Source organism: Gasterosteus aculeatus, chromosome 2 (genome assembly GCF_964276395.1).
Source record: "Gasterosteus aculeatus chromosome 2, fGasAcu3.hap1.1, whole genome shotgun sequence".
NCBI lineage: Eukaryota > Metazoa > Chordata > Actinopteri > Perciformes > Gasterosteidae > Gasterosteus > Gasterosteus aculeatus.
In genome coordinates, this window is record NC_135689.1 from 11,068,546 (window position 1) to 11,080,521 (window position 11,976).

The 11,976-nt window shown below is 40.8% G+C and overlaps 2 protein-coding genes and 2 long non-coding RNA genes across 40 annotated transcripts in view; 2 read left to right on the forward strand and 2 right to left on the reverse strand.

The window, feature by feature from the left end:
• huwe1 (HECT, UBA and WWE domain containing E3 ubiquitin protein ligase 1) overlaps positions 1–2,092 on the reverse strand; it is a 42,626-nt gene extending 40,534 nt beyond the window's left edge. For 23 of the 34 annotated variants that reach the window (XM_078092166.1, XM_078092184.1, XM_078092129.1 and 20 more), the window contains exon 1: positions 1,917–2,047. The gene's annotated coding sequence lies outside the window, so the exon portion shown is untranslated. The other 11 variants (XM_078092192.1, XM_078092125.1, XM_078092115.1 and 8 more) reach the window with 5 other exon arrangements.
• LOC144388946 (uncharacterized) lies at positions 1,086–5,748 on the forward strand. The gene is made up of 2 exons (XR_013453207.1): positions 1,086–1,220; positions 4,117–5,748. It is a non-coding gene; the product is annotated as an uncharacterized LOC144388946 (long non-coding RNA).
• phf8 (PHD finger protein 8) lies at positions 2,609–11,628 on the reverse strand. Of its 4 annotated transcripts, none has more exons than XM_078092228.1 (23): positions 11,326–11,628; positions 10,404–10,689; positions 10,132–10,217; positions 9,892–10,021; positions 9,513–9,673; positions 9,258–9,399; positions 8,880–9,066; positions 8,606–8,768; positions 8,403–8,490; positions 7,877–7,983; positions 7,671–7,762; positions 7,299–7,388; positions 6,909–7,190; positions 6,704–6,786; positions 6,452–6,621; positions 6,179–6,264; positions 5,576–5,697; positions 4,966–5,297; positions 4,768–4,863; positions 4,568–4,677; positions 4,198–4,447; positions 4,087–4,122; positions 2,609–3,993 (listed from the first exon to the last, which is right to left on the reverse strand). In XM_078092228.1, the coding sequence occupies exons 2-23, from the start codon at positions 10,499–10,501 to the stop codon at positions 3,905–3,907; spliced, it is 3,000 nt and encodes a 999-aa protein (XP_077948354.1). In that variant the 5' UTR covers positions 10,502–10,689; positions 11,326–11,628; the 3' UTR covers positions 2,609–3,904. The 4 variants fall into 4 exon arrangements, with proteins under 4 accessions (XP_077948354.1, XP_040048839.2, XP_040048838.2 ...); XM_040192905.2 differs by having other exon boundaries at positions 7,299–7,403; positions 11,326–11,620; XM_040192904.2 differs by having other exon boundaries at positions 4,087–4,447.
• LOC144388948 (uncharacterized) lies at positions 6,485–10,759 on the forward strand. Its single transcript, XR_013453210.1, has 2 exons — positions 6,485–7,213; positions 9,883–10,759. It is a non-coding gene; the product is annotated as an uncharacterized LOC144388948 (long non-coding RNA).
• Positions 11,629–11,976: the final 348 nt, after the last annotated feature.

The following is an 11,976-nucleotide window of genomic DNA, read 5'->3' on the forward strand; positions in this document are numbered from 1 at the left end:
GAAAGCGGCAAGCATAGTTCAATTAAACCCAATTCTAATTAGCTGCATGTATCACTATAAATACCCACGGCTTTTATTTGGATTAACTGCTTAGTGAATCTTAGCCCGACAATATTGCCAAATTGTCTAAAACAAATGTTTGCAATAAAATCCACTAAATCAGGCTTAGCCGTTGAACGCTGGTAAATTAAGTAGTCTTTTTTTTATATGAATAACGTGGTAGGATTTGATGAAAGTTAACTAAGGTGCCCTGAACAAGCAACAATTCAACAAAACTTTGAGAACTCTGTAGTTTCCAGATCACACTACTGCCATGATCCAGATCAACGAGTGTCAATTTGAGAATTAAAGAGGCAAAGATGCCATGCTGTCTACATCCGTGGAACAAGTTAGTAGCCTTAAGGTCCTGGGAGTCACTATCCCAAACAACCTGACATGGTCATCGCAAATCTCCACATTGGTGAAGAAAGCGAACAAACGTCAAATTAAAATTGTAAAACTGCACAGAACATCATTGACGCCCAATCAATGATGTTAGTGAGAAGAGGAGCCTGCATGTCACCGTTTGCCCAGCTGGGAAAAAGAGATGCAGAAGTATAATTCTTATTTTTTATATTCCATTAACTTAATAGCACAATAGTCTCTTTTGTTGCATGTATGCAACACCCACCAGTGCAATTTCCTCATGTGACCAACATACTTGGCAAATAAATGTTTCTGATCTGATACCAAAGCATCAAACTTTAAAGCAGCATGTTATTCTCATCCTCCACATATAACGTGAACATAGCGTGTTGCTGTTTTTGTGCGGTCCTGTGTAACAAAATGGGACTATATTCAAAATTGTGTTGTGCCACCCAGTGGTACAATGACACATACAATCCGTGTAATGGCCCAAAGGGGATGCTGACATGTTGGCTTCAGCAATGTTACATTACAGTACTTTTGACAACTCGAGTTCATAGGTGATGTAAATATGGCCTGCGTTTGAACGTGTGGGTCTTCCCGATCACTTTCATTTACGAAACCCCAGAAGACGAATAAAAGGTAAACGTTACATCTGAAAACAACACCGCTGCATTAACGTTGAAGACCGACGTTGTGATCCTCTGCATCACAGAACGCAGTGACGTTTGTGGCCTCGGGTTGTACCCTGGTTTGTGTACCAGTAGCGAACTACTCGCACGCCGCGCTAACCCATTTAACGTTATCACGTCACGGTAAGCGAACATTAACTTAGATGCGCGGTGACCGTTGAAATCCCACTCATAGCGTCTGCCAAAATGGTCGAAGTAACGACCAGACGTCACGCAGTTACGGTTGGCGTCAAGTCAACGGTGAGCAGAATTAACAGCTAAAGTTAGCTAACGTTAGCCCTTCGCTATCTGGGTGACGTTGGCTAGGCGGTTACTAGCAGTTCGGGCTCACTAGTTACCTAACGTTACGCTCCAATTCGGCTCCAACGGCTAGCGTTCACGCTAGCAGATTACGGAAAGTCAAATCTGTTGCCCGACACACATTTCGACTCTCACCGGTTCATTGTATCGTTGTTCCCGGGGAAAAGGGAGAAGCCATTCAGTGGGGATCCCGCTTTGACTTTAGCTTGAACAGAGAGGCGCATACCCCCACACGGTAAACACGAGTCGGTTATATGCGTGTGTGCCTGTGTGTCTGAAGGAGAGCTAACCAGCTAGCAGTGAGCGCCCCTGCACAATGCTCTATCAGTGGGATCATGGCTATATTAAAAATGGCGGTTTACATAGCAGCGGATCCGTAGTTTAGCCGTAAAAATACTCGTGTGATCGGATCGGAGTGACGATTTGTCAACAGCCTTTGCCGTTGTTAAAGAAGATACTTTTTTTTGCCGCCAGAGCTAATACCAACGGACATACTAAGGAATAATTATTTCTGCTTACCTCGAATGCGTGTTACATTTGCTTCTCCATCTTGCACTAGAGTGGTAGGGCAATTTGTATCTCGCGAGAGTACCTGCTACTGCCTTTACCCGGGGCAACTCCCTTGTAACCCAGTGCGTCTTCGTTAGAACGAGCGCCTGCGCTCTTATGAACTGGTATTTCCAGCTTCGACTGTGTGATTTCATGTGTACACGGAAATCACACAGGAGAGTTCTCCGGGATTTATGAACATATATTTTAATACATTTTAATGTCGAAGTGTATTTACTTCACTAACTCACTTACAATTACGATATAAATACCGGACGACGTGAAGCCAAATGTATTTACACCTATTTTGACTGAGGAAATTGAGCAATGGGGATTTTTTTTTTATGCAAAAGTGATTGAAAAATAGTCTGTACAATAAACAAATCATTAAAAAATGTAGGTACTAACCATCAAAGTAAAATATGAAGTGGTTTAAATATCCAATCAAATTGTTGTCAATTGAAAGAAAATAAAGTGTCAACTGTTACTTTTTACTTAACGAGGACCAACATATTCCAATAGTTACTGTAATCCCATTTGTGGGTGGCTGCAATGTCAATGGAGTTCTTCAGAAAAAAGTAATGTAGTAGTCATACATAGCTAACAGATAATAAACTGAAAACCCAACATTAACCAATAAAATAAAAATCAATGAAAACATGTTTTTGCCCAATGTACATTTTATCTTTTCCAGATCGTATTTAAACACATTTTAAAAACACACAGTACACGCTAACACAAGAGTGGGTATCAACAATAGTCAATAATGAACTAAATATTTGAAATTAAACAATGTTTTTTTTTTTCAAGAACATTTTCACGATTACACTAACAAGACAACATGACAAACTAAGCAGCAAGACAATTACTGCATACAAATATAAAAAAAAACTATTTTAGATATTTTCCAAATAGAGCAATGTATCATGTACAAGTTAAGAAAGATTTAAAAGTTTTTCAACTATAAAAGAACTTAAATTACAACATATATTTACATATGACCTCATGTTCTGCACCTTCATGTTTTCACACAATTAAATGCTGACATTTTAGAACCAATTCATTGCTTGTAAAGATTTAAATCTACCCCGAGAATGCTGCCAAAACCTCTCCATCGCATAAAAGCTTTCTGTAACTATATAAATTACAAATATTACAAATATTTACAGAAAAAAACCCTAACAAAGAAAGGAATATTAAATGGTTACTAAATAATAAAAGTATAGACCAAGAAAAAGTGGTAAAGAATACCACGTAGAAATAAACAGAGATGGGGAAAAAATGCCTTGATAAAACAAATATGATCCTAATAAATGGAACTGTAAGCGTTTGCTCTTGGCATCAGTAAAGCACTTCTAAAATGTGGGTGTAGAGCTACAGTTTATGGAGGCAAAAGAGTTGCACAAACTTGATGACAAATCCTTCAAAAACAACTGTAGCATTTTGGGTGCTGCGGGCAATTTGAATACAATGAACTGTTTATTTTGAGTTAAGATCCTGTAATCATGCCCCAACCCAACTAGAAAATGAGTGTTTTTTTCTTTACCTTTTTTAAATGTACAATGAACAATGTCTTTGCATAAGTAGAACCACTTAAAAGTACCTAAATAGAAGAAACAATTGGGTTTTATAAACACTAGTTGAATCCAGGTCAACATACATTTTGAAATGTGGGTCATAACTTGCCAACATCAAGTGGTATGTGATCATAAGGGGTACTTAGCATATATTTGAAGTCGCACATCCTTCGGAAATAGCCTTTTAGCAGATATGGATAAATGGGCAGAATAAATGCTGTACAAGACAAGATATGGTGAGGTTCACTAACAGCTGAAAACAGTACACACATTTAGAGTACAAAATATAGATATCTATCTCTATTTATTTAAGACCTACTTCACAAAAGTCTTTTTCTTCATTCCCACTTTTTAAGTTTTCAGCCACTTTTCCAACAACGCTCACAGGAGAAGTTTGCCGTTCCGATGAATTTTCAGAATTTTTCCGAGTCTCTGTTTTGCGGTTGCAAGTCCTTTCTTTGGACGTTTCCCTAAAATAAAAAAGGAAAGGGGAAGAAACATAAGAAAAATATGTCGTCAAGAGATGTTTCACTGTGCTGTCAATAGTTTACATGTTTGCTTACCTTGACCGACTCCTGTTGTTCCTTGGCTAGTTAAACCTGCGGGGGAGACACCGGAGTGTGAGCTGCTGTTCTGCGGAGAAAGTGAAGGTCGGCGTGAAGTGAGGAACACACCCGGGGCCATGGCTCCGCTGCCTCTAGGCCCTCCAGGGCCGAATGGTCCTGGCCCTGCAGTGTATTCATGGTCCATCAGACTTGCAGAGTAATAATCCATCCTCCTGTCTGGGCTGAGGTCTGCTGCAGTCTCTGGAGCAGGTGGTGGCGAAGGTGGGGCTGGCTCTGTCTGAACCGGGGGAGGAGAGGCTACAGGAGCTGGAGGACGCTGCTTTTTGGTGTACTTCCTTCTTGCAGGCTTTTTCTGCTCCTGGTTAAAAATTAAAAAAAAGAATCAAAAGTGATTTTCTTTCATTGCAAGATGCCTCGACTCCACATTAGTCAGTAGGCACATACTTCAAAGACCAATGAGCTTTATTATCTCACTCACTTGTTGGGCCAGCTTGGCAGCAGCTGCAGCAAGACCAGTTTCCACAGATGCGACTCTGGCCCCTTCCCTGGCTGGTCGATCCTGTTTTGGTAGCGTTGGCATTACCCTGGCTATGAATGAAAATAAAGTCTCAGGTGATCAACTCTCAGTGAGCTTAAAAGCATTCTGCTGCATTTTGCCAATGTCTTTGAGACAGGTACCTTTCGGGCTCCAAGGTGTATCATCCCAGTTTTTTTTCCGCTTCATCTTAGCCTTGTTAGCGCGGTCCTCCTCATCCGACTCCAGGGACGGGTAAACTGAAACAAAAAATTGATAACCAGAATGAATACAAATCTTGATTACTACTGATTTGTTCGGGAGCATGTTTTAGTTATTAAGTGTGCTCCTCGCTCGCTCACCATAGTCAGAATCTTTAAAACAGGTTCCCAGAGTCTCTTGCTCGTCTGGACTGTCCTCGTCGCTAAGGTGACGGGCTGGCCGTTTAATTGGGCGTTTCCCAGGCCGCTGGATGACGGGTTTCTTCTCAGCAATTTTCGTCTTTTTGACCCCTCCAGTCACCCATACTGCCCGGCCACCCTTTTCCTTGACCACCCCTAATCCCTCGGTTAGGCCTCCAGAAATGGATAAGGGAGACGAAGATGAGGAAGAGGAGGACGAGGAAGGGGGGTTGGCCATGGACAGCATACCCTGTATGGCGTCACGAGTACTGGGGGAGGCTGGGGCTTCCTCACTGAAAAGGACAGAGTTGAGCAATCACTCAGCATCTCAAAAATAACCTCCTAAACATAGCATAGTGTATACATGTGAACTACAACTACTAAATATGTGAACGATTCTTGCGACAATGTCGTAAGTAATTTATTCCAGCTTGCAGGTATCCACATGAAGTGTGCTTCAAATAAATAGCTTCAAATACCAAGGAACTTGAACCTAAAATACCATCACAGACTGAACAGTGTCCAATAAAGACGACAATACAAGAACCTTGTGTGATCAAGGACATCTAACCTGAGTGTTGCAGAGTCCAGGCCTGCCACCTGCTTGCTGGCTTTCAATAGGTCCAGAATGCCACCGGCGCCACCCTTCACCCCGTGGGCAGCTAGTGCTTCTTCATCTGTTGTGTAATCCTCCTGAAGTCACAAGCATAAACATGCTAAATAAAGTTCTGGTGATTAATGCAAGACGTGTCATAATCTTTTATTTCTGTCAGGCTTTTTTTTCCTAGTTTATTACGGATGGTTAATTATGCAGTACACTTCATGCCATTGGGCAGTGGTCAAAGCCTCTGTTGACTCAATGGAAAAAGGGATTATAAGTAAGCAACAACAAGTAATCAACATAATCTGTGATTAGATCTGGCCTGATTGATGCTAAACTTGGAATGTTTGATATGAAATGCATTTAAAAAATCTAAATCAAAAAGTATGAAGTAGACTCAACCACAGATTTCCAGCAGTATGCTGCAATGGGATGTGTGAGGATGACAGAGATTTTTATTGACTTCGAGACTGACACTGTTCCACTCATACCGGCTTCAGCCGCTTAAAAGATGGCATTCGCAACCAGCTACAGGAAATCTGATGAGAATCTGGCGTATTGGTAAAAACTCACCTCAATGTCAAAGTCTACCTCTCCTGGCTCCCTGATGCGATTGGGGTCAGAGCAGGGTTTGGCTCTGGGCAGCTTCCTCGGAAGACCTGAAAGCCAATTAGGTTACTGTAACAAGGTAGCTTTGAAATTATACTACTTAATATTAGCTTTGAGCAAACACTTTTATTGGTGGGTGAAGGAGTATGTAAAAAATGTACACCTCTGCATGAGCTTCAACATTTGTTTTTAAGCATTCACAACCTCTGTTCACCTGTTTAAAGTCATATTTCTCACCACTTAGTTTCTTTTTCTTGCCGTGTCCTGCAGGCTTGCGTCGTGCAGGAGGGGGGGTCTCGTCAATCTGCAGCTCGTCCTCAGACTCCAAGTCAGACGGACTGGATCCCTCCACGGCAAGATGTTTGTACTTTCCTGCCTTTCTCGCGCCATTGCTGCCAACCTTTTTACTAAAACCAACAGGATCAGCAGGTAAGAACCAACACCTTAAAAGAACATTCGATCAGATAAATAATAGAAACACACGCTTACCCTTGGAGTTTTCCATTGGTCAGAACAAGTTTCAGTTTGCTTTTTTTGAGCTTCCCTTCAAACTCGTCTAAAGGCAAATCCAGCTGGAAAGACAGATACAAAAATTGTAAGAAAATATGAGGAAGAAACCTTAGAAAAAAAGTTTGAAAAGCATTTCTCATTTCTGTCATAAATTTCTACAATTTTTTGTCCGCAAATAGCTTACCTTGTTCTTGTTTTTGGACTTTCCATGTTGACATTTTTTTAGGGTGTGTTTGGTGTGGATCTCAATGAGGTCAAGTTCTCCTGCTTCTGCTTTAAGTAACCCCTTCTGACCCTTCTTCTTTGCTCCTGGTGGCCCGAGACCCACCATCACCTCCTTCGGCTTCGGCCCTTTCTTTTTTCCTGGGGGACGTCCTGAATTCTGTGCGGTGATCAGAGGAGCTTTAGGGAGCGGCGAACCAGGAAACTGAGGTCCAGAGCGGCCAATGTTTTGCTGGAAGATGTCCTATTGAGAGAGAGTCATTTCTAGTGAGTAAAAACTAAATAATGATTACAGTATTTCTGTAAACACACACAACAAAATGCACAAACATTCAATTATTTTACCACTTACCTCAACCAGACGAATCTCTTTGGCCAGGTCCTTCACTAGTGTCTGTGTATTGATGGTTTCTGGAATCTCAACTTCATGATCGGCTATAGCCTGAGTGCAGGAAGACTATGATCGGTCATCTCAGACATTATTTTTGCAGATACATCCAATATTATGGTGCACAACCATCTTCACCTGCCTGCTAATCACAAACAATGTTCCCTTTTGAAATGAAAAAGTGTGCATTATCCCTTTTTCAAATCCAATACTTTCTTGATTTGACTTTATGTAATATTATACCTTGCATGCAGTCTGGTGCAAAATGAAAACAATCCAAGCATACCTATTTCAAAACAAAAATTTATAAGTAATAACCAATAAGTAAAAACCAACCTCTTTACAGGTCCAGGTGCGGAAGGCATTGTTTAAGGCCTTAGCTCCGTGAACCAGGTAAGTGGCAGGATGTCTGCGGTTTTCTCTCAAACCTGCGAGACAGAGTAGCACAGGGTTAATGACATCAAAACGAAAAACAGTAAAACAAAGGCCACTCAAGTGGTTTCCAAGACGTGGATGATATGCAATGCATTGAATTCCCTCACCTCTGAAGGTATCAAGAAGGTGCTTCCCAACATACCAGCACACGGTCTCAAAGTTGGGAAAACTGAACAGGTCTGCTGTGCTCAATCTCTTCTCGATTTCATATGCCCTGAAAATCACAGGGAAAGTCAGGCATTAGTGGTTATTGTCACAAACTTGCAGATTTAGCAGTAGCTTTAGGAACTGTGAAGTGAGGAACAACATTCCAATACAGTCATTTAGGGATAAAAGTTCCGCAGAAGCTATACTGTTTGAGTTTGTCTTAAGAGTCATAAAGAGCAAGCATATCACAGAATAATATGCAGGGCTGTGAGAGTAAATAATAAAAGGGCAATTGTCCGTCTCCAATGCAGTAGGTGTTCATTTTTTAGTGTGTAACTACATTAAAACAGCAAGTACACTCTTTCTTGCTCTTATAGACTGAGAATGATTGAGGTTCTCAATAACATTAAAATAATATTTTAGTCAGAAAAGGGCCAGATTAAGATTACATGGACTTAGTGTGGAAACAGTCCGGAGGAACTTTACCGGAGCTGCATGTCAATGTTGAGACTATGCAAGAAGTTTCCTCCAAAGGCCACGCAGTCCACTGGAGTCAGCACAGCATGGATCCAACCTGGATGAAAAACAAAAGACAAAAGTGTCAGCAGTGTTTGAGTCGGGCTTGTTGGACGATCCTTACTGTGCTAAAACCCTGAACTAATTAAACAAAAAGAAGCATTACGGCTCACCTGTTGGAATGAACAAGGTGTTTCCTTGTTTTAAAGAGCACTTGTAACACATATCAACTTGGTCTCCAAAGAACATCTCATTCTGGTTTGATGAGGAACTCCATCGCTCAAAAAGTGCCAAGTTGGCTGCAGTGGGGGAAATTAGGTAGAAGATTTTCTCGCCCTGAATACACATAAGAGGAACAAACTCTTAAAAAGTAAAAACAAATAAAATGTTTAGCAAGCAGTGTCACTGAAACTTCCCAAATAGCACTGAAATAATTTTCCCTCTCACCCTCAGGACATGGTACCAAACAGAAGTTCCTCCAAAGTCAATGTGGAAGTCTGTGTAGCTGTCCTTCACTCCCATTAGGCAGTATTTCTGCACATTAGGACGTTCAAACACAGACTCTTCAGGCCAGAGGTTTTCCACCCATGATAGTTTCCTCACAATCTTTGGAGTCTCCACCAGGTTTGAGAGCCTTAAAAAAGCCCAGCAATTATTTTTAGTATTCAAAACATGACATCAACCATAACTCTAAACTGTAACAACACAGCTTTGTGGACAATTTTTTTTGTACTTTAGATCAATTGGAAAAAGTAGAGAAGAAGTAAACATTTGAATATCAAGACGCTGCTTCGTCAGTACAATAAAGTGTATATCTTTGTGTACCTGGTTTCAGAGAACTCCAGGCTGATGACATTAAGAACTTTTTCTCTGTTGGGGCTATTGTAGTATTCAACAAAGTCTCCCAGCCGCATCTTCATGTCACATTGGCGAGACACGTCAATAACGTCAATCTGTTTGTCTGAACCTGCAATTAAAACAAAAGAGAAAGTTTGAGAAAACAAATTAGAAAGTCCCTTTGGCCTTAAAACACAAGTCAGTGCAAATTGATAGGTTTTTATTAAGTAGTAAAGACTTTACCGATGTAGTGCTCTACATCGCTGACGCTGAATGAAGCTGGAGGAAGGGTCATGCCAAGGCCATCGCGCCTCAGGACCATGACAGGAACACTGAATGAATGTTCTTCCAGAAACTCAACTGTCAGCTGGGCCCCAGACGGCTTTAGCAAGACGTCATCCGCACTGCCCAAGGAAAACACAAACAGACAAGTTCAGTACAAGTTCTGGTTGTGATCAGAGGGAGAACAAAAAATCAACACAGTGGGCAGTGATTTTAGAGGATCGCATAGGCTCTCCAACCACCATAAGAGCAGAAACAGTTGGAAGAGTCAGCAAAGAACATGGACAAATAAAAAGGAAATATGTCTCTAAACTGAATTTTGATTTTGCAGGACACTGACCCTGGGAAGGTGCGGCTCCGTAGCTCCCTAACAAACTGAGGGCTACCTGTCTTAACAGGCCGACTTGGATCTCTTGCTCCAGCAGCAGCACCATTATCTGTCTGCTTATTGGCTCCACGGCGTTTGCGCACTGAAAAAAGGAGGGTCAGAGAAAACAGATTGACTTGTTGAATTGTGTAAAAGTAAACCGCTAAAATCATAACAATTGAAGGAAGGTATACTAAAAGAACGGTAACTTACTGACAGATGGCCCATGAGTGACCTGACAGTTGGGGCAGTGATACAGGTCAATCTCAGTAGCTTTGTCCTCCTCCACTCCAACACAGCTACACAGAAAACATTCTTGTATCAAATAAAGAACTGTGATGGGTCCAATACTGACTGTAGCCACAGGAAACATACAACTGGGACAACAGAAAGTCACATCATAATTGCCTCAACATTGTATTTCAATTGTGTTTGCCATCTGACAACAATATGATCAATGCAGTTTAATCTGAAAATGAGCCTACCTTCCATGGAACCAGTCTTGACAGATGTCACACTCGATCATGAAGCGTGTCACATCATATGGTAGGCGACACAAGCAGTAGAGTGGCACAGATGCCATATTGAGTGTGTAGACGTGTCGGGGGAATAAGTTTTGAAATGATCTAAAAATCCAACTTAGGCTGAAGGAACTAACTAAGTGATATACAAACGTATATATAGCGTTAACAAAGGTGTGATTGTTGTATTTGACTTCACTTCCAGAGTCCCCTTACTGGAACACATGTCCACCGGGATCCATCGGGAAACCTGTTAAAATAGGAACACAAGGAGAAATAAAGTGAATATTTGCAATAAATTACTTCAATCACGCAACTAACTGACGTTAAATGCTCATTTGATCGTAGTATGAGAGATAAACACATCAGTTACTTCTGCCACCTGAAATGCACGATAATTTAACTGGATGAAGAAGAAAGTCGTTAATGTGGTATAACAATGATAATAAAGGTATCACTATTACAAATTCTTCAAATAACGGTACATAATTGGAAAAGCAACAATTATCTTATTTCATTTGAATGTTTTGGATTATTTCTCTAACTAACATTAGTTATTAACCAACTGGCCATCGTAACATCACGCCAGTGTTTGTAAACACGCTATGCCCCGTGAATGTTGTATTGCTATCAAAGCTTTAGCTAATGTGTTTAGCAAGCAAGCTAACGTTAGCCGTGACGCTAATAGCTACCGATGTAACGTTAGTTAACCTAACGTTAGCTTAAGCATTCGGGGATGTGTTAACTTTACTTTTACAAAAGAAACAGCAGGCGCCATTAATTGCGCTTTTACACACACAAGGAGACGCTAAATGCACTAAACACAGCTGATGAACGTAAACCAAACATGTGTAATCTTCATTGACACTTAACGCTAGCAACTCACCGAAATCTAGCTGCGGCAGGCCAAGCATACAAAAGCCGTTGTAATCCCTAAGCAAGATCGGGGGAAGCTGCGGCCTTATTATGCAACGTAACGTTGTATTATAAACAATTTGCTTTACCACATTTTTGTTTATAAATCCCGTAATGCTCAAATATAGAGGCAAAGGCCAGAAGTTTACACTTCGGATCGGAAATGTAAAAATGAAGGAACCAAAACGAGCACAATAACTACAAAATAACGGCGTATTGAACTACATCAACGCCATTTCAAAGGCTGTGGCGTCAGACGATCGTTAAGAGTTGTCTGTTATTGAAAGAACAATAAAGTTGCAGAAAGTCAAATTTCGAGTTGCATTCAGGAAAAAAACGTTGCTCAGCCGACACGTGCCAAATATGCTACCGTGGCTTTTCGGTAACTCGTCATGCTTGTGTGTTAATATGATGAAAAAATGAATAATGATAAATGCAATAATGAATAAAAACTTACGGACATTCATAAAGGCGTCGATTTGTTCATCTACGGATATTTTATCCGTCGGTATAAAAACTTTGAATGTGTCAGTCAAGACCTTATTGTCCTTAAGTTATCATTGGCAAGAAATAGGCGGGCCCAATTTAATATACAATACGGTCTAATTATGCAAAAATACAA

Bases quoted from the DNA above. Each gene is read 5' to 3' on its own strand.
- phf8 (XM_040192903.2), bottom strand. From the start codon at position 10,501: ATGGCATCTGTGCCACTCTACTGCTTGTGTCGCCTACCATATGATGTG. The intron at 9,674-9,891 runs GTCAGTGTCCTG...TTCCTTGGGCAG, and splicing joins CGGAGCCGCACCTTCCCAGG to TGCGGATGACGTCTTGCTAA. The intron at 7,191-7,298 runs GTAAGTGGTAAA...CTCTCTCAATAG, and splicing joins AAGAGATTCGTCTGGTTGAG to GACATCTTCCAGCAAAACAT.